At 50.6% G+C, this 21,227-nt stretch overlaps 1 protein-coding gene across 3 annotated transcripts in view; it reads left to right on the top strand.

Moving 5' to 3' along the window:
* The window catches only part of l3mbtl4 (L3MBTL histone methyl-lysine binding protein 4), a 67,936-nt gene extending 46,934 nt beyond the window's left edge, over positions 1–21,002 (top strand). For all 3 annotated transcript variants that reach the window (XM_030087269.1, XM_030087270.1, XM_030087268.1), the window contains 3 exons: positions 15,883–16,046; positions 17,238–17,300; positions 18,943–21,002. In XM_030087269.1, the coding sequence (XP_029943129.1) occupies positions 15,883–16,046; positions 17,238–17,300; positions 18,943–19,128 (413 nt within the window). In that variant the 3' untranslated portion in view covers positions 19,129–21,002. The remainder of the gene's footprint in view (positions 1–15,882; positions 16,047–17,237; positions 17,301–18,942) is intronic.
* The last annotated feature ends 225 nt before the right edge of the window (positions 21,003–21,227 follow it).

Below are 21,227 nucleotides of genomic sequence, written 5' to 3'. Positions count from 1 at the left end.
TTGGTCCCTATCCTGGTCTCTTTATTGGTCCCTGTCCTGGTCTCTGTATTGGTCCCTATCCTGGTCTCTGTATTGGTCCCTGTCCTGGTCTCTTTATTGGTCCCTATCCTGGTCTCTGTATTGGTCCCTGTCCTGGTCTCTTTATTGGTCCCTGTCCTGGTCTCTGTATTGGTCCCTGTCCTGGTCTCTTTATTGGTCCCTGTCCTGGTCTCTGTATTGGTCCCTGTCCTGGTCTCTTTATTGGTCCCTGTCCTGGTCTCTGTATTGGTCCCTGTCCTGGTCTCTGTATTGGTCCCTGTCCTGGTCTCTGTATTGGTCCCTGTCCTGGTCTCTGTATTGGTCCCTTTCCTGGTACAGAGACTGGAACATGTTATTGGGATTAAAGGTTCTGCATTAAACTGGTTTCCTTCATATTTAGCAGACAGGTTCTGCTTGGTTCATGTTAACAACGACTCTATAGCTCAGATCAGAGTCAAACATGGGTTCCACAGGGTTCTGTCCTAGAACCTACAGTGCTGGCCAATAGTATTGACACCCCTGCAATTCTGTCAGATAATGCTCAATACCTCCCAGAAAATGATTGCAATCACAAATGCTTTGGTATTAATGTCTTCATTTGTTTTGCTTACAATGAAAAAGCACAAAAGAGAATGAAAAAAAAAATAGTCAAATAAATTATCATTTTACACAAAACTCCAAAAATGGGCCAGACAAACGTTTTGGAACTCTCAGCCTAATACTTGGTGGCACAACCTTTAGACAAAATAACTGCGAACAACCGCTTCTGGTAACCATCAGTCAGTTTCTTACAAAGCTCTACTGGAATTTTAGACCATTCTTCTGTGGCAAACTGCTCCAGGTCCCCGAGATCTGAAGGCTTCCTTCTCCAAACTGCCATTCTGAGATCTCTCCACAGGTGTTCTATGGCATTCAGGTGTGGACTCTTTGCTGGCCACTTCAGAAGCCTCCAGTGCTTTCTCCCAAACCATTTTGAGTGCTTTTTGAAGTGTGTTTTGGGTCATCGTCCTGCTGGACGACCCATGACCTCGGAGGGAGACCCAGCTTTCTCACTCTGGGCCCGACATTAGTCTTCAGACTTCATCATGCCATGCACACGGTCCAGCAGTCCAGCGCCAGAGGCAGCAAAGCAACCCCAGAACATCAGGGAGCCTCCGCCATGTTGGACTGTAGGGACCGTGTTGTTTTCTTTGAAGGCCTCCTTTGCTTTCCTGTAAACTCTTTGTCGATGCCTTTTCCCAAAAAGCTCTATTTTTGTCTCATCTGACCAGAGAACATTCTTCCAAAACGCTGTTGGCTTTTTCAGGTGAGTTTTGGCAAACTCCAATCTGGCTTTTTTATGTCTGTGGGTCAGAAGTGGGTCTTCCTGGGTGTCCTTCCATAAAGTCCCTTTTCATTCAGACGCCGACGGATAGTACGGGTTGACACTGTTGTACCTCGTACTGCAGGACAACTTCAAATTGTTTGGATATTAGTCGAGGTTCTTTATCCACCATCCGCACAATCTTTCGTGGAAATCTCTCGTCAATTTTTCTTTTTCGTCCTCATCTAGGGAGGTTAACCACAGTGCCATGGGCTTTAACCTTCTTGATGACACTGCGCACTGTAGACACAGGAACATTCAGGTCTTTGGAGGTGGACTTGGAGCCTTGAGATGGCCCGTGCTTCTCCCTAATTTTGCTTCTCAAGTCCTCAGACAGCTCTTTGGTCTTCTTTCTTTTCTCCTTGCTCAGTGTGGTTCACACATGGACACAGGACAGAGGCTGAGTCAACTTTAATCCATTTGAACTGGCTGCAGGTGTGATTTAGTTATTGCCACCAGCTGTTATGTGCCACGGGGAAGTAACAGGTGCTGTTAATTACACAACTTAGAGAAGCATCACATAATGTGTCAAAGGGTGCCAATACTTTTGTCCACCCTTTTTTATGTTTGGTGTGGAATTATATCAAATACATATACATGTGTGTGTGTGTATATATATATATATATATATATATATATATATGTATATATATATATATATATATTAGGGCTGTCAAATGATTAAAATTTTTAATCAGAATAATCACAGCTTACAAATTAATCATGATTAATCACAAATAATCGCAATTTCCAACTATGTCTGAAATGTGCCCTTTTTTCCTGTATTGCATTAACAAAAAAAAAAAAAAACAGGACATGATTATATATATTTAACATGTGATTTTTTTTTTTTTTTTATTAAAGGCTCCAAATAAAATAAATATTCAAAAAACTAAAACAGAGAGAGACTATGTCTCTCGGCTGGCCTGGGAACGCCTTGGGACCCTCCCAGAGGAGCTGGAGGAAGTGTCTGGGGACAGGAAGTCTGGGCATCCCTGCTGAGGCTGCTGCCCCCGCGACCCGGCCTGGATAAGCGGTTGAAGATGGATGGATGGATGGATGGAAAACTAAAACATGCACACCATAACATAATGTCTGTGTGTGTGCAGTGTATTTGTACGTGCTGCGCGCGTCACTGCATTGCTCTGCGCGTTGCCGCACCACTCCGCACTTCACTGCACCAGTCTGCGCGCTGCACGCCGCATCCGCACCGGTCCGCGCGCTGCACGCCGAATCACTCCGCACGCTGCACCACTCCGCGCGCTGCACTCCGCATCCGCACTGGTCCGCGCGCTGCACTCCGCATCTGCACCGGTCCGTGCGCTGCATGCCGCATCACTCCGCGCGCTGCACCCCGCACCACTCCGCGCGCTGCACTCCGCATCTGCACCGGTCCGTGCGCTGCACGCCGCATCACTCCGCGCGCTGCACCCCGCACCACTCCGCGCGCTGCACTCCGCATCTGCACCGGTCCACGCGCTGCACGCCGCATCACTCCGCGCGCTGCACGCTGCATCCGCACCGGTCCGCGCGCTGCACGCCGCAACCGCACCGGTCCGCGCGCTGCACTCTGCATCTGCACCGGTCCGCGCGCTGCACGCCGAATCACTCCGCGTGCCGCATCACTCCGCGCGCTGCACCCCGCACCACTCCGCGCGCTGCACCCCGCATCTGCACCGGTCCGTGCGCTGCACGCCGCATCACTCCACGCGCTGCACCCCGCACCACTCCGCGCGCTGCACTCCACATCTGCACCGGTCCGCGCGCTGCACGCCGCATCACTCCGCGCGCTGCACGCTGCATCCGCACCGGTCCGCGCGCTGCACTCTGCATCCGCACCGGTCCGCGCGCTGCACGCTGAATCACTCCGCGCGCTGCACCACTCCGCGCGCTGCACTCCGCATCTGCACCGGTCCGTGCGCTGCACGCCGCATCACTCCGCGCGCTGCACTCCGCATCCGCACCGGTCCGTGCGCTGCACCCCGCACCACTCCGCGCGCTGCACTCCGCATCTGCACCGGTCCGTGCGCTGCACGCCGCATCACTCCGCGCGCTGCACCCCGCACCACTCCGCGCGCTGCACTCCGCATCTGCACCGGTCCGTGCGCTGCACGCCGCATCACTCCGCGCGCTGCACCCCGCACCACTCCGCGCGCTGCACTCCGCATCTGCACCGGTCTGTGCGCTGCACGCCGCATCACTCCGCGTGCTGCACTCCGCATCTGCACCGGTCCGCGCGCTGCACGCCGCATCACTCCGCGCGCTGCACGCCGCATCCGCACCGGTCCGCGCGCTGCACTCTGCATCCGCACCGGTCCGCGCGCTGCACTCTGCATCCGCACCGGTCCGCGCGCTGCACGCTGAATCACTCCGCGCGCTGCACCACTCCGCGCGCTGCACCCAACACCACTCCGCGCGCTGCACTCCGCATCCGCACCGGTCCGCGCGCTGCACGCCGCATCACTCCGCGCGCTGCACCCCGCACCACTCCGCGCGCTGCACGCCGCATCCGCACCGGTCCGCGCGCTGCACTCTGCATCCGCACCGGTCCGCGCGCTGCACTCTGCATCCGCACCGGTCCGCGCGCTGCACTCCGCAACTGCACCGGTCCGTGCGCTGCACGCCGCATCACTCCGCGCGCTGCACCCCGCACCACTCCGCGCGCTGCACTCCGCATCTGCACCGGTCCGTGCGCTGCACGCCGCATCACTCCGCGCGCTGCACCCCGCACCACTCCGCGCGCTACACTCCGCATCTGCACCGGTCCGTGCGCTGCACGCCGCATCACTCCGCGCGCTGCACCCCGCACCACTCCGCGCGCTGCACTCCGCATCTGCACCGGTCCGCGCGCTGCACGCCGCATCACTCCGCGCGCTGCACGCTGCATCTGCACCGGTCCGCGCGCTGCACTCTGCATCCGCACCGGTCCGCGCGCTGCACGCCGCATCTGCACCGGTCTGCGCGCTGCACTCTGCATCCGCACCGGTCCGCACGCTGCACGCCGAATCACTCCGCGCGCTGCACCACTCCGCGCGCTGCACCCCGCACCACTCCGCGCGCTGCACTCCGCATCCGCACCGGTCCGCGCGCTGCACTCCGCATCTGCACCGGTCCGTGCGCTGCACGCCGCATCACTCCGCGCGCTGCACCCCGCACCACTCCGCGCGCTGCACTCCGCATCTGCACCGGTCCGTGCGCTGCACGCCGCATCACTCCGCGCGCTGCACTCCGCATCTGCACCGGTCCGCGCGCTGCACGCCGCATCACTCCGCGCGCTGCACGCTGCATCCGCACCGGTCCGCGCGCTGCACGCCGCATCACTCCGCGCACTGCACGCTGCAACCGCACCGGTCCGCGCGCTGCACGCCGCATCCGCACCGGTCCATGCGCTGCACTCTGCATCCGCACCGGTCCGCGCGCTGCACGCTGAATCACTCCGCGCGCTGCACCCCGCACCACTCCGCGCGCTGCACTCCGCATCCGCACCGGTCCGCGCGCTGCACTCCGCACCTGCACCGGTCCGTGCGCTGCACGCCGCATCACTCCGCGCGCTGCACCCCGCACCACTCCGCGCGCTGCACTCCGCATCTGCACCGGTCCGTGCGCTGCACGCCGCATCACTCCGCGCGCTGCACCCCGCACCACTCCGCGCGCTGCACTCCGCATCTGCACCGGTCCGTGCGCTGCACGCCGCATCACTCCGCGCGCTGCACTCTGCATCCGCACCGTTCCGCGCGCTGCACGCCGAATCACTCCGCGCGCTGCACCACTCCGCGCGCTGCACCCCACACCACTCCGCGCGCTGCACTCCACATCCGCACCGGTCCGTGCGCTGCACGCCGCATCACTCCGCGCGCTGCACTCCGCATCTGCACCGGTCCGCGCGCTGCACGCCGCATCACTCCGCACGCTGCACGCCGCACCACTCATTTTTAACACGTGATGTGTTTTATATTTAAGGCTCCAAATAAAATAAATATTCAAAAAACTAAAACATGCACACCATAATGTGTGTGTGTGCAGCGCTCCTCTGCAGTCCCTCTACCGTTGGCTTTTGGCAGGAGTTACATTTTCAGGTCTGTAACAAATGTAGTACCACAAGAAAAGTAAAATTAAGAGATACCACACTTTTTTCTTGCACAATGAAACAGGGCATTCTTAGCCAGTGTTCCTTTTTGTGTGGAAAACAGAAAACTGCTTCAACATTTTTTTAATCAAACAAGTAGAATCCATGAGGCCAGTCGGCTGATCTCCCTCCATATTGCTTTCTTCTTCTGTTTTGATAAATGAGTTGACGCCAGGCCTCCTCTGCCTCCTGTCTGCTGCCCGTCCAGCTTCACATGTCCGCGTGGGTGTGCGCTGCGCGTTGGTCCACGTGACGTAAAAATCGTCATGAATTTCTGTCCGCTGGGGTCCGCGGACCGATCCGCGGACGTCCGCGCAGCAGCCAGATTGCAGTGTGGGAGAAAGCGCGAGCGCATCGGCGGTGCGCGACACTCCAAAGCAGACGCGGAAACGCGTACATGTGAAGTATGGAGAGCCGAGGCTGAGGGGAGGCTTCTTCTTCTTCGGTTGCTGGCAGCTTGCAGGCAGCTTGCATTCCATGCGGGTGCACTACCGCCACCCGCTGGTAGAGGTGAGGCTTGTCATGATGCGCATGCGTTAAACTGCGTTAAAAATTTTAGATTAATTACATAAATTAATTAACGCAATTAATGTGTTATTTTTGACAGCCCTTATATATGTATATATATATATATATATATATATATATATATATATATATATTTATTAAATTACATGCAGTCTCTGTAACTATTTTAACAGTTTCAGTTTCTCACTAACCTGTGAGATTTATTAACACATATGAATGTGCTTGTCAAATGCCATGCACACTTAAGTAAATCAAAATACAACCACACACAAACAGTCATGAACTCAACTCAATCACACCAAATTCAAGGAATCAACTTGACTCCCCACCCAGGTGTTACTTGAATTATTTAAATGCACATTCATAAAATACTTGTCATTGGAAGTTGCTGTTAGACGATATGTTTAGTAAAATATCAAAGAAACCATTTCATTCCTCATCATCACTACTTTCCTCCAAGTCCTGTAGGCCAACATCACCCCCTGCACCAGCCAAAGCATCCTCATGAACAGAGCACACCGTTTCGCCAACACCAAGCTCTCCAAGCAGTTTCAGGACATCATTCTTCTTCGCCTCTTTCTCACACTTAATCATCGGGCTCCGTGCTGGTTTGAAAGTTTCCCACTTCTTTCCACGTTTTAAAAGACTATGGTAACAAAAGTCACCACTGTAAAGCTGCTTAAAGTCAACCCTGTCACCACTGATTTCCAGTACCTTAGCATCACTAATTTGAAATGAGCGAGAAGAGGTACAGTGTTTTGCTGCTGCAAATTTGAAGTCATAGCATTGCCAGTGTTTTCCGTACACATGAACATTTCCATGTTTTTGCATAATGGCAATAACGGGACATGGAATGTCACCTCGTGATATATATACTCAGATGGCAGGAGTATAGTGTCATTCTTTTTTATGTCTTGCTCCAGACGACCAAAGACACGATCGGGTGGCATAAAACTGTGACCACGGACAGGAAAGGAATACTCCATTTTTTTTCTTTTTTTTATAACCCTTTTTATTTTAATTACATACAGAATGAAACAAGAGGCTCACAGAACAATAAAGACTAGGCATGCACAGATGTAAGCAAAATTATTTACAGCAAATAGTAATCAGCTATACAACTTGAGAGAAACAACAAAAATAACAATAAAATTAAAATAACAAAAATAAATAAATAAAATAAAGTAAAAAAAAAAAATTAAAGAGGGGGGGTTGCCATCAAAAACCAACAGGTATAGGCCAACATCCTTATATGTAAGCACACAAAAATAAAATGAGGTAAAGACCACACATGTGGGCATCTATCAGGCCTTGAAGGACCTGAAAGTCACGCCTTCCATCGCAGCAGGATGGGTCTCCTTCCAGTCGAACTGAAGCTGTCCTTTCAACAGAATACATTTGAGATCTGGGGGTAAATACTCCAGGACAGGATTCCAAATTTTAAGAAATAGGTTTTCGTTGCCCTTAAGGACTGCACTGATTCTTTCATGAGGCATAACACTGAATATTTCTCTATACCATAATGTCACTGTCGGTGGAGTGTCATGGACCCATTTTAAAAGGACACATTTATGAGCAAGAAGCAGCAGCTTATCCAACAATTTAAATTGAATAGCAGGAAGCGCTAGTTCCTTAGAGGGCAATCCTAGTAAAAACAAACCTGGATCTTTCCTTATTACTGTCTTAAAGATCCCACTTAGTTCCTGAGCTATGTTATTCCAAAATTTAGAAATCGTATTACAATCCCAAAAGTAGTGGTAATGAGTCCCGAGGTCAGCTCCACACTTTCCACAAATGGGAGAAAAGGTTTGAGACATTTTATGGAGGGCAGCAGGAGCTATATGGAGCCTATGTAGTATTTTATTTGTATTGGATTTCTGCAAGTCTATTGCAAGTAAAAGTTGAGTGTACAAGGTGCACCGCCTCCCGCCAATCATCTTCAATATATTGGTTACTAAGGGCAACCTCCCATTTTCTTGAGAATTTACTTGTGTCAGATTTGTCATAGCTAAAAAAACTGAAAAAAACATCTGTAAATGAGGTTGAATAGCTGGAGCCTACTGAACACGAACAAAGAAACAAAAAAGAAACCGACTACAACTACTGAAACAAGAAAATGACAAGAACACACTTGGGCAAGTGAAGCAGAGGAGTAGCATGTCTCCAAACCAGGGAAGTGATCCAGATCAAACATAACCCAAACAGATCCAGACCAACCCCCGTCACCCTCCCGTCCCACACCAGCAAAAAATAAAAATAAAATAAAAAGCATCCCATTAATATTCATTCACGTATCACACTGGAAAACAGTTATCAAGGACAGTTTCTTACTATGGGGTAAAGTAAGCAGAAACAAAAATGAAAAACTGATAGCACAATGGATTACCATAATAAACTTCAATGACTTCACATGCGCACTTATCAAAATCATCGTCTGTTAGTAGTTCAAGGAGATGTGCAGAGCACCAATTATGCTAAATGAGTCCTCCAAATTTAAGGCAAAAAAACAAAAAAAAAAACAAAGCTATTTTTGTCTTCGACCTGACAGCAATAGAGAGGTGAAGCTGTACCTTTAGTGTTTTATTTGTCCCAGTCCTTGACGAGATCCCAACCCTTGCGTGGGCATTTGAGTGTGTACTCCCGGCTGTTGTGCGTAAAGCACAGGCTGGCTGGGAAGCGCATCTGGAAGCGTATTCCCCGGCTGATGAGACGCTGGCAGGTACCACTGAATTCCCGTCTTGTTCCAGAGCATCAAACTTAGAAGACAGGCAGGTGGCGCGGTCCTCCACCTCAGACATGCGTGACTCCTGCCTGTGATGCGCTTGGTGTCGTCTTCAACGCGACTGTTAACGCCCTCCGGAGTCGCTCGAAGTTCTGTGAACTTTAGCTCCATCAAAGCGCCGATTTTCTGCGTGACGTCCCGTGCGAGGCGAAAGACGATGTCTTCTTCACCTGCTAGTTCCGCACTCTGGCTAGCTGTAGCCTCCAGGCTAGCTGACTTTAATTTCTCCAAATCTGGGGGAGTTCTGGCCGCGTTAGCAAGCGTCACTTGGGTCGAGTCGGAGGCAGACGTGTTCAGAAGCGATCATCTACTGTAAGAAACACGGTGTAAAACCAAAAGCACCCCAAAAACGTTAATTATATCTGGTGGAGACGGGAGGTCGGCGAAAAAGCACCCCTCACTCTGACCGCATCACGTGACTCTCCGGAATACTCCATTCTTAACTCTTTGAACTTGCGCTTTCTCAGGGCAAAAAGCATTGCCAGCACACTAACATTTTTGTTTTGTCCATAGCATGAATCTGAGAAAAGTCTAAGCTCTTTGTATTGACAGAGTTCATTGTAAGCAACATTTCCAAAATAATGTTGTAAAGCAGATGCTACCATGTTGCTGTCTTTCTTGTTCTCATTTTCCAGCCATGTGTAGAGTTGAATATCCTCTTTTCTCTGACTTTCTCCACGGCCACGATTGCGCACAACACCAAACACATACTGGTACAGTTGTCTTGTCAAAAGAGACTGAAAGAATCACCCACAGCGTATAGAAGGTCATAAAATCTGCGGGCTTTACGTCCGTGTAGCATGAATAAGGCAGATTCCACACGCTTTTCTTCAGCAGAAAGTTCAGGGTCCTTTAGTCTCAGTCTAAACTTAATGCAGGTACTGCACACATCTTTCGAAGGATGTCCAAATGCTAGATTGAAGTCATACATGAAAATGCTGTAATACAATGCATAAGAGATCCGCTCCTCATTTTGATGATGGAACAGTTCATGCATTTTCTTCACATTCAAATCGACGGGAAGGTACTTTCTTCCAGGTGCTCCTCTGTGGCTGGCTCTACAGGTGAAGGTCTTTATGTGGTCCCTCACGGCCTCTCTCTTAGCTGCTCTGTCCTCCACCAAGTTCAGGCATTGGGACCCCATTCTTTTTCCAGTACTTTGCAATGTTACAGAGTCGGTCTTTCTTCACACCTCGAAACACAGTAAAATAAAATGATCACTCTTCATCACACACTACAAAACTTGTCTAAACAGAAAAAGGTAATCTGTTTATTAATTTCAAGGGAACAAAAAAGGAATAAACAGCTAATCTTACGCAAACCTGATAAAAAATGTGATTAAGCCAATATTACTGACAGTTTAAGAGTGCACAGCATTGTCAAAATTCTAAAGTAAAATATTAGTTACCCTCCCTTTACCTTCACACACAGTAGGTACACACAAATCAAGACAGAAATAAATCAAGCAAAAAAAAAAAAATTATTATTCACAAACTTGACAGACTTATTGATTACAGATTGAGGGATTGTTTGAGTAACTAACATTGGGGGACGCAGTGACAAAGATAATTTCATCATAAAAACAAATCAGCAGTTAGTAAAACTGATTTGTAGGTAGAAGTAGGTGTTTTTTTTATCATACTAGAATAAAAACAGCATTAAAGGAGCTCTCCGTGATTCTGCACAATTCTGAGCCCTGACTTCAGGTTGAAATGTTGGCTCCGCCCCCGAGCTCTCTGACTGGTTCCTCACATTGAGAAAACCCTCCCACTCCCCCTCGCTCTGCTCCCACTCAGCGTGCACGACGCTACATGCACATCCCATACTCGTGCACAATCCTCCGGAGGAAACAGCAGAAGCCACTTCGACTCTTTTTTGTTCAAAATAAACGGCCGCTTCGTCTCAGTAAACCATATTTTACCTTGTCGCTACATGTTCAATGCAGAAAGGAGCTTGTTGCTCCTTCGGCTTCCACGCTGGTCTGTTTACCGGTGTCGTGCACGCTGCAGACGGCCTGGCTCCGCCCCGGCTCCGCCCCCCCGCTGCTGCCCTGCGACTGGAGCAGAGAGGGCGTCACGCTGAATCCTCAGGCAGCGCTGTGCGGGGCCAGATATCCAAAACACGCTGATCAATGTGTGATTTTTTTTTTTTTCACAGAAATGTAGCATGGACTTGCTAGTACATGATGTCAAAAGCATTTTTCTCTTCGTGGTTAAATTAAAATAGTGGATAGCGCCTTTAATATCTCACGAATTTAACAAAAGCTAACAAAATTAACAATATTTCTAGCATGAATCCTAAAGTAGGTTAAATATTATGTTTCAATAAAAATAAAAATACTCACAAAACAGGCTCATAAACGAAGCTTTGCAGACTGGGATTCTGTCCTGCGCTCTGGTCAGGATCGAATACTTCAGACATGTCTCTCATCTTGTGTTGTGCAGGATTTGCAACTTTGCTTCTTCTACGTTTCACTTGTTTGACATCCATGTAAGACAGTAGCGTTGCATCTTGTTTTACACACACACACACACACACACACACACACACACACACATATATATATATATATATATATATATATATATATATATATATATATATATATATATTTATATATATGTATGATATACAGTATATGTATATATATGTATTTATGTATATATATAAATGTAAATAATTGATCCAGAACCAGATGATCCACAGTTCTACTGATCTAGTATATATATAATTGAGCATTTATAGTATATAGTATATTTCTGTTACTTATTTAATTATATCTGTCCTAATTTTCACATGCAAATTGTATTTGGCTTCTTCTTGTGTGGTTGGCTTTGTATTTTTCAGTTTTCCTATATTTTTCTTTCCTCGTTCTTTTGCTGCTGCAGCTCTGCAATTTCCCCATGCAGTACAAATGAAGGACTTTCAATTCAATTCAATTATCTGACAGAATTGCAGGGGCGTCAATACTTTTGGCCAGCACTGTATAGTAAAGTTAAACACGGAGTTCCACAGGGTTCTGTCCGAGAACCTATACTGTTCACATTCTCCATGCTTCCTGTGGGAACATCGTCAGGAAACTCTCCATTAACTTCCACTGTTCTACAGATGATCCTCAGATCTGCTGATTTAGAACCAGATGATTCACAGTTCTACTGATCTAGAACCAGATGATCCACAGTTCTACTGATCTAGAACCAGATGATCCACAGTTCTACTGATCTAGAACCAGATGATCCACAGTTCTACTGATCTAGAACCAGATGATCCACAGTTCTACTGATCTAGAACCAGATGATCCACAGTTCTACTGATCTAGAACCAGATGATCCACAGTTCTACTGATCTAGAACCAGATGATCCACAGATCTACTGATCTAGAACCAGATGATCCACAGTTCTACTGATCTAGAACCAGATGATCCACAGTTCTACTGATCTAGAACCAGATGATCCACAGTTCTACTGATCTAGAACCAGATGATCCACAGTTCTACTGATCTAGAACCAGATGATCCACAGTTCTACTGATCTAGAACCAGATGATCCACAGTTCTACTGATCTAGAACCAGACGACCCTGATCAACTGGTCAAACAAGACGTTTGGCTTAAAGACATAAAAACCTGGACAAGTTGTAATTTTCTCCGCCTAAATTCAGATTAAACAGAAGTTCTTACATTTAGAGAGTAATGTTCTAAACAAATAGTGACCCTGGATGGTTTTACTTTAACCTCCAGTAACACTGAGAGGAACCTGCAGTGACCTTTGACCTTTAACTTGTAACGGCCGGGTAGGTCCCTACATGTTTCCACCGGCAGGGCTGAGTAAATGTTTTCCTGTCTTGTTAATATGTACAAGGTGGATCCGGTGGTTTTGTGACCTGTGTTGGGGACGTGGGGGAAGTCTTTCTCTGGACAGCTGTATGTGGTGCGGTGTCCTATAATGGGGGAGGGGAGCGGCGTCACACGCCGTCCTGGAGGAGTGAAGCCCTGGAGCGTTGGCCAGGGGGATCTGCTCCAGAGGGATTAGAACTTTAGGCCTTTGGATTTTGGATCCACTGGATTACCAGTTGCTCTTCCGCGGAGCTGCCGGGCTGGAGAGGACGAGCTTCGGGGACCAGAGGACTGAGCTTGATTACGGCCTCTCAGTCGGTGTCCTGCCGGTACGGGGGACATTGGGGGGAGTTTGGACATTGAGGAGCCTCTTGTATTGATTTTCTAGCTCACCGCGTTCGGCGGCGTTTTTGGTTATGCCGCGTTCACACCGGCAGCGAGTAGCGCGGCGAGATTGGCGCCACTCGCCCCTGGTTGGCTGCGTGTGCATTTTGTGAACCAACAGCAGCTGCCGCTGACTTTGCGTCTGTCGCCGGCGGTCTGCTTTATTTGCTTGATAAACCCGACAACGGCGTGGCGGCGAGTCCAGGCGACGTGTCTTTAATACAGAATATTTTGCAGAGGCGTTCAGAGTACGGCGAGTTTCACCATTTACTCCAGGAGCTGCGCCAGGATGAAGGACGCTTTCAGCGGGACTTCCGTCTCTCCCAGGCCCAGTTTGACAAGTTGCTGTCCCGCTTCGGCGCTCGCATCGCCGACCAGGACACCAGCTACAGGCGCTCTGTTCCACCGGAGACCCGACCTCTCAGTGAACTCACGGTTTAACCAACAGTAAACACTGTTTCACCACAGTCTGTTCACTCAGTTTACCGGGACCCGATGGCCTCCCTGATCTTCCTCCAAGCTCCTTTTTATTCCTGTCCCTATAAAAGTACGACGATGGGAGCTCAGGACGAGCGCCGACCGCTGTGACCAGTTTCTCCTCCATTTCTGGTGTTTCCCGGGGGCTCCGGTCCGTCATAAACGACGTCATATAGAGCGACTGTGATTGGTTCGGCGCTCCGAATTCGCTCAAAAGTTCAACTTTCCCAACTTTTCAGCAGCGAGAGTGGAGCGGTCCGTGAGAGTAGAGTGGCGGAGCGGCCACCGCTGAGTTTGCTGAATTCTCGCCGCTTCCTGGCCGCCCGAAAACCATATATTTTCCATGGAAATCGGCCGCCCTCGCCGTGCTACTCGCTGCTGGTGTGAACGCCCCGTTAGAGTTTATAAGGAGGAGCGCTGCAGCATCCAGTTGCTTGTTTTCTGTTGCGGTGGGGGGTGTTACAATAAATACCGGGATTTGCCCCAATCTGGTGTTTCTGGTCTGCCTGTCAATCACCCTGCTGATTGGTGTTTATCCGCCTGTGACCTTATAAGGCGCAGTGGTGAGGTCGTCTTGGAAGACACAGGCGAGTTGTTCCAGACTCCCACACTGAACAGGACCTCCTCCTTCCACCTGCGGAACATTCCTAAAATCAGGAACATGTTGACTCAGAGCTGAGAACTGAATCCAGAGTGGAACTACTGGAATTCCCTGTTATCAGGAACCAACAACTGGATAACAAGTCTGAGTTCTGAGGAGGACCAGCAGGAGAACCAGCAGGAGGACCAGCAGGAGGACCAGCAGGAGAACCAGCAGGAGGACCAGCAGGAGGACCAGCAGGAGGACCAGCAGGAGGACCAGCAGGAGACCTGACAGGAGACCAGTAGGAGAACCAGCAGGAGGACCAGCAGGAGGACCAGCAGGAGAACCAGCAGGAGGACCAGCAGGAGAACCAGCAGGAGGACCAGCAGGAGGACCAGCAGGAGGACCAGCAGGAGGACCAGTAGGAGGACCAGCAGGAGAACCAGCAGGAGGACCAGCAGGAGGACCAGCAGGAGGACCAGCAGGAGGACCAGTAGGAGGACCAGCAGGAGAACCAGCAGGAGGACCAGCAGGAGGACCAGCAGGAGAACCAGCAGGAGGACCAGCAGGAGAACCAGCAGGAGGACCAGCAGGAGGACCAGTAGGAGGACCAGCAGGAGGACCAGCAGGAGAACCAGCAGGAGGACCAGCAGGAGAACCAGTAGGAGGACCAGCAGGAGAACCAGTAGGAGGACCAGCAGGAGGACCAGCAGGAGAACCAGCAGGAGGACCAGCAGGAGAACCAGTAGGAGGACCAGCAGGAGAACCAGCAGGAGGCCTGGCAGGAGAACCAGCAGGAGGACCAGCAGGAGGCCTGGCAGGAGAACCAGCAGGAGGACCAGCAGGAGACCCAGCAGGAGGACCAGTAGGAGGACCAGCAGGAGACCTGACAGGAGACCCAGTAGGAGAACCAGCAGGAGGACCAGCAGGAGGACCAGCAGGAGGACCAGCAGGAGACCCAGCAGGAGGACCAGTAGGAGGACCAGCAGGAGAACCAGCAGGAGGACCAGTAGGAGGACCAGCAGGAGGACCAGCAGGAGGACCAGTAGGAGGACCAGCAGGAGAACCAGCAGGAGGACCAGCAGGAGGACCAGCAGGAGACCTGACAGGAGACCCAGCAGGAGACCCAGCAGGAGACCCAGCAGGAGGACCAGCAGGAGACCCAGCAGGAGGACCAGTAGGAGGACCAGCAGGAGAACCAGCAGGAGGACCAGTAGGAGGACCAGCAGGAGGACCAGCAGGAGGACCAGCAGGAGACCCAGCAGGAGGACTAGCAGGAGAACCAGCAGGAGACCCAGCAGGACAATATGAGCTTCTCTTCACTGGTTCCTGTAAATCTAGAACAGAATTTAACCAGGAACAACCAGGAACCAGATCTTACAGAGCTGTTAGTCCCAGACTGGTTCTCAGAGTGCTGGTCTGCTGGAGGTTCCTGGGTTCTCTAACAGTAGAACCTTGTGGAACAAGGTCCCAGGTTGGGTCTCTGCTTCAGACCTTCGGAGTCGGTAGAGCTTCAGGTAGAGCTGCTGCAGGACGAGCTGGAGCTGGAGTCCCTGCATCGGGCTTCTCCTGTGTCCTTTCTCACTCGGATGTGTCAACAACGTGTCTCTCTCGTCCATGAGCTGCCTCCCTCGTTTGCTGCATACTGACTGCTTTATCTTGCATGTTGTTTTTGTTACTGCTGGACAGCACTGTCGTCTCGCTGCAGCTTTTTTAAAAGTGTCCTACACTTTGACTTGACTTACCGTCTGACGTCTCTCTCTCCCAACTTGTCTTCCTCACAAAGCTGAATCCAGTCTCCAGGCTGCCCTCCATCAGTCCGTCTTTCTGTCCGCCATGTCTCCTCAACCCGGCCGTGACCTGTCGCTCTGCTGGGAGCAACACCGGAAACTGCTGCCGAGGGTCGCCACCGTCCAGCCCGAATGTGTCCAACACTGGAGTGTCCAACAGGTAGGAGAGACAGGTCAGATGGAGAGAGATGGGTAGACCTGCTGATCCCTCTCTGTTTCTCTCTCTGTCTCTGTCTCTGCCTCTGTCTCTCTCTCCTGGTGCATGCTGGGAGTGAGGGCTGCAGAGCGACTGAGCAGTTTGTCCTGTCAAAGTGAGTTTTGTGGCTTTTCTCACCTGTTCAAAATGTCCCAGCTCCTTCTGCAGCTCAGAGAGCTGAGAGCCTGAGGTTCTGGACCGGCTCCTGGTCTGGAGGGTCTGTGGTGCTGCTAGCAGTGTGCTAGCTGTTAGGGTTAGCAGGAGACCCTAACAGACTAACAGCTAGCAGTGTGCTAGCTGTTAGCACCATGGGCTACACCAGGCTAACAGTTAGCAGTGTGTCCATGCAGTGGAGGAGTGTGTCCACACTGTGGACCTAAAATCCCACCTGTTGACCCTGGACCTAAAGCCACCTGTTGACCCTGGACCTAAAGCCACCTGTTAGGCCTTCACCTGAGCAGAGCCTCCTCTGGACAGGAAGCGCTGTGTCTTTAACTGTCTTTGTCGTTCTTTTTGTTGTTGTTGTTTAGTTTTGTTGTCTTGCACTGTGAAGCACGTTGCCTCGGGCCTTTTAAAGAGCTGTAGTTTACCTGAGTCCTTCTCTTCCCAGAGCCTCCTGCCGGGTCTGGAGCTGAAGCAGACTGTAAAGGATCATAGAAACCCTCTAGAGAATCCGCTTCACTCAGAGCCGGTTGTATTTCTGATCCGATTGTTGGATGTGGTCTACACCGATCCATAATCCGCTCTGTGTCTCAAATAAACAGTGGAGCGGATTAAACGGGGGATTATTGGTTCTGCCATGTGTTCCCTTGTACGGAGTGTATGGAAGCAGGAAACAGGAAGCAGGAAACAGGGAAGTCAAACTCAAGCAGAAGAAGTGGACAGTTCCCAACGCCGGGACGTGGCGCTGGGCGGGGCGGGACTCCAGCCGGGGGACGAGCTCTCTGAGCAGCGTCTCAAGGAGACGATGAAACATTATTGATCAGATAGAACGATTTAAAATATTTAATTAAACAATTATTAAAATGAAATAAATACAATTAAACAAAACTAAAAAGAACATGTAAACTGGACCATTGACTCTCTCTCTCTCTCTCTCTCTCCCTCTCTTTCTCTCGCTCTCTCTCTCTGTCTCTGATCCCTCTCCCTCTGCAGGTGTCAGATTTCGTGGCGTCTCTCCCTGGTTGTGAAGATCAGGCAAAAGTCTTCAGAGATGAGGTGAGACAACCCACCAGTCACTGTGGAGACAGTGGACCAGTTCGCTGTGGAGACAGTGGACCAATTGGAGACAGAGGACCAGTTGGAAACAGTGGACCAGTTGGAGACAGTGGACCAGTTGGAGACAGTGGACCAGTTAGAGACAGAGGACCAGTTGGAAACAGTGGACCAGTTGGAGACAGTGGACCAGTTGGAGACAGTGGACCAGTTGGAGACAGAGGACCAATTGGAGACAGAGGACCAGTTGGAAACAGTGGACCAGTTGGAGACAGAGGAACAATTGGAGACAGAGGACCAGTTGGAGACAGTGGACCAGTTGGAGACAGTGGACCAATTGGAGACAGAGGACCAGTTGGAGACAGTGGACCAGTTGGAGACAGAGGACCAGTTGGAGACAGTGGACCGGTTGGAGACAGTGGACCAGTTGGAGACAGAGGACCAGTTGGAGACAGTGGACCAGTTGGAGACAGAGGACCAGTTGGAGACAGAGGACCAGTTGGAGACAGTGGACCAGTTGGAGACAGAGGACCAGTTGGAGACAGTGGACCAATTGGAGACAGAGGACCAGTTGGAAACAGTGGACCAGTTGGAGACAGTGGACCAGTTGGAGACAGTGGACCAGTTGGAGACAGAGGACCAGTTGGAAACAGTGGACCAGTTGGAGACAGTGGACCAGTTGGAGACAGTGGACCAGTTGGAGACAGAGGACCAGTTGGAGACAGTGGACCAGTTGGAGACAGTGGACCAGTTGGAGACAGTGGACCAGCTCGCTCTGGGCAGTAACCTGCTGTGGGATTGTTTGAGCACAGCGGGGGGTCCAGGCTCTACACTGCAGTCGTGCTGCAGGACCAGTGGGTTGAGACGGGATCGTTGTCCGCCGCCTCCCGCTGCACAGCTGAGCAGTGAGTGACGTGATGCTTGGCTCCGCCCCCTTCAACCCACACCACTCAGAAACTGAAAGAAATAAGTGACATATCTGGAACACGACGTGGTGTTAAACTAACACTTAATAATTTGCAATGAAAGAGCAGAAAAACAGAATGAGGCAGCAGAAAACTCACTCTGGGAGGCGGGCTTTAGGAGCCATTCCACCAATCAGGACAGAGAACAAATGACTGACATGAAATTAAACCAACCAGCGCCGGTGAATGTCTGCTGCTGGGGAGGAGTTTAAACCGCCGAACGCCGCCTGGTTTATGAACAAGTTAACGTTGAGAATATGGACTGAAATCCAAGAATGATGAAACCTGAGAAACTCCCCACCTGCTCCTCCTGTTGGTCTCCACTGTGATCAGAGCTGCTCTGTGATCAGAGCTGCTCTGTGATCAGAGCTGCTCTGTGATCAGAGCTGCTCTGTGATCAGAGCTGCTCTCCACTGTGATCAGAGCTGCTCTGTGATCAGAGCTGCTCTCCACTGTGATCAGGTTCCTGCCCAGTGTGAACAGGCTCAGTGTGAACAGGCCCAGTGTGAACAGGCCCAGTGTGAACAGGCTCAGTGTGAACAGGCCCAGTGTGAACAGGCCCAGTGTGAACAGGCCCAGTGTGAACAGGCCCAGTGTGAACAGGCCCAGTGTGAACAGGCCCAGTGACACCCTGTACTTTGCTCAGAACCTCATTTGTTCTCCTTTCTGTTTCTTTATAGCAAATCGATGGGCGGGCCTTCCTGCTACTCACTCAACGAGACATCGTCAGGATAATGTCAATCAAACTTGGTCCCGCCCTCAAGATCTACAACTCCATTCTCATGTTCAAACACAGCGAGGACAGGAGCCAGTCACACGGCAAGGTCGGGAGTCAATCACACGGCGAGGACAGGAAACACTCGTGATTGATCCCAGCCGAATGGAGGTACCGACTTTGGTCTGAAGTGGGCGGAACTATCTCTGTGAACTGGTAATCAAACATGAATGTCGGTCACATGACTCGGTGGAGCCACATACCAGGGTTCCATCAGGGTTCCTGTTGGCTCCGTGTCTCTGATGGACAGAGCTTCCTCCAGCGGTGATTGGCTGCTGCTGTCAAATTAATGAAAAGTCACTGAAAGGTATGTTCAAACATGCATATTAAAATCAGTTCATTAACATGTGTAATGGGAACAGAAAGAATTGGGAACATGAATGGAATGTCAGCGAGGCCCCGTCAACATGTTGAAGTGAAACTGCATCGTATTTGCATTTTTGACTTTAGAAAACTTTTCAGTTTGTTTTTTAACTTTTCAGAAATCCTGAAAAGCAAGTAGTTTTCTTGTCCGTCCGCTCTCTGGTGCTGGTGGCTGCTTCAGTCATGAAACACACTCACACTGCAGACAGCAATACACTCTGAGCATCAACAAAGAACACACACACTCATGGCAGAACACCAAAGGGGAAATCCAGTATGATCTAAACTGGGACCAGGACCAGGAGAATCTGGAGTGGAACCAGGACCAGGAGAATAAGGACTGGCAGTCATGACCCTCTAAAGGAAACATTCTTCGAGTCCATCGACTGAGCATGAGCAGAACCTCTGTTACGGCAGCTCTGGGGTGCAGGAGTCCGTGTCTTCCATCTCCATGCAGACGGAGCTCCAGCATGTCCACAGCCTTGTCTTCACCCATGTAGTTCAGACGGAGTCGGGGTGTTTTGGACCAGTAGTGTTCGGTGGCTCAGCACTGCTGTGGTGGAACCTGATGCTCTGGACAGAACGGAACATGACCCTGGATGAGCCTCCATTGTGATTAACCTCTGGATTTCCACTGGATGTGTTTGACCTGCGGCGTGATGCAAGAGAACCGCCGCACGTCCATGTTCTCCGCATGCTGCAGCCAGCACGCCAGGAAGTGGAGGAACACGCTGAAAACATCTACTAACACACAGCCTGAGGTTCTAGAGCCACACCAGGAAAACACGACAAGAGGCCAGAACCGTCCGACACATCATGACGTGTTCTATCAAGCAGATGTTTGCAGTTCAGAGATGTGCTTCTTCTTCTTTGGAGCGGGTGGCGACCAACAACTTTGGTGCACAGCGCCCCCTACTGTGTCTCTTGGTGAATGTTCTTCAGTTTACTTCCGGATCACTGTATTCATTTCAGAGATCTGTAAAACCAACAGCAGGTATTTTGTGACACCGGGCTGAGGTGGAGGAGAGGCTGAGCGGACCAGGAGGAAATATTGGTCAGACTAATGAGTTTTTGGACGATTAAAGCTGTTTTGGGAGCCGGTGCCACGCATGCCCACTTGGCAAACAGTATGTGGAGGTCTGCAGCTCGACTATGGATCTAACTTTCTCCCGGACCACTTTTCAGATCAGAAAACCCTTCTGAGTGAGTATATTGTTATACATCTTTCTATAAACAACGTGAAAACTGTTTAAACCGAACTTATCCTTTAACTTCATCAAGATGATCCAACTTTAAAGGAGACATATGATCAGGGCTGCACATAAGCGGTGCACTGGTGCGCATGTGCTACAACATCACCCGTTCACCCGTATTGTCGGACCGGGGGGGGCACGGTGCTCACTCGGAGCTTCCTTTTCAGGTGTAATGTTCTGCTGTTGTGAGTGAAATGCTGCGCGTAATACTTCAGACTGCTCTGTTTAAGGCCTCAGTATACTCCCCCGTCGCCGCTACGTCGTAGCCCTACGATGAGCTACGTCGGGGCTTGACGTGCGCCCCCCGAAAATTGTGACTTCGCGTCGTTTCGACGCGTGATGACGTGAACGTCGAGGGCTGTGATTGGTCCGCTTTCGCATTGTTTATAGAATAAAGTAGAACTCACCCGGAATGCTTTTCTGATCCGAACAGTGCTTCGGGAGAAATTGAGATCCAAAATTGAGCGGCGCACATCCCTATACTGTTAGCAGTGTTAGCACTGTTAGCAGACGGGGCTGTGTGTATAGCCGCTCCTCAAACGGCTTTAATCGTCCAAAAGCTCATTAGTTTCAC

Source organism: Salarias fasciatus, unplaced genomic scaffold (assembly GCF_902148845.1).
Source record: "Salarias fasciatus unplaced genomic scaffold, fSalaFa1.1, whole genome shotgun sequence".
Lineage (NCBI taxonomy): Eukaryota > Metazoa > Chordata > Actinopteri > Blenniiformes > Blenniidae > Salarias > Salarias fasciatus.
The sequence above is the reverse complement of the archived record's forward strand: the minus strand, read 5'-3'. Positions and strand labels throughout refer to the sequence as shown.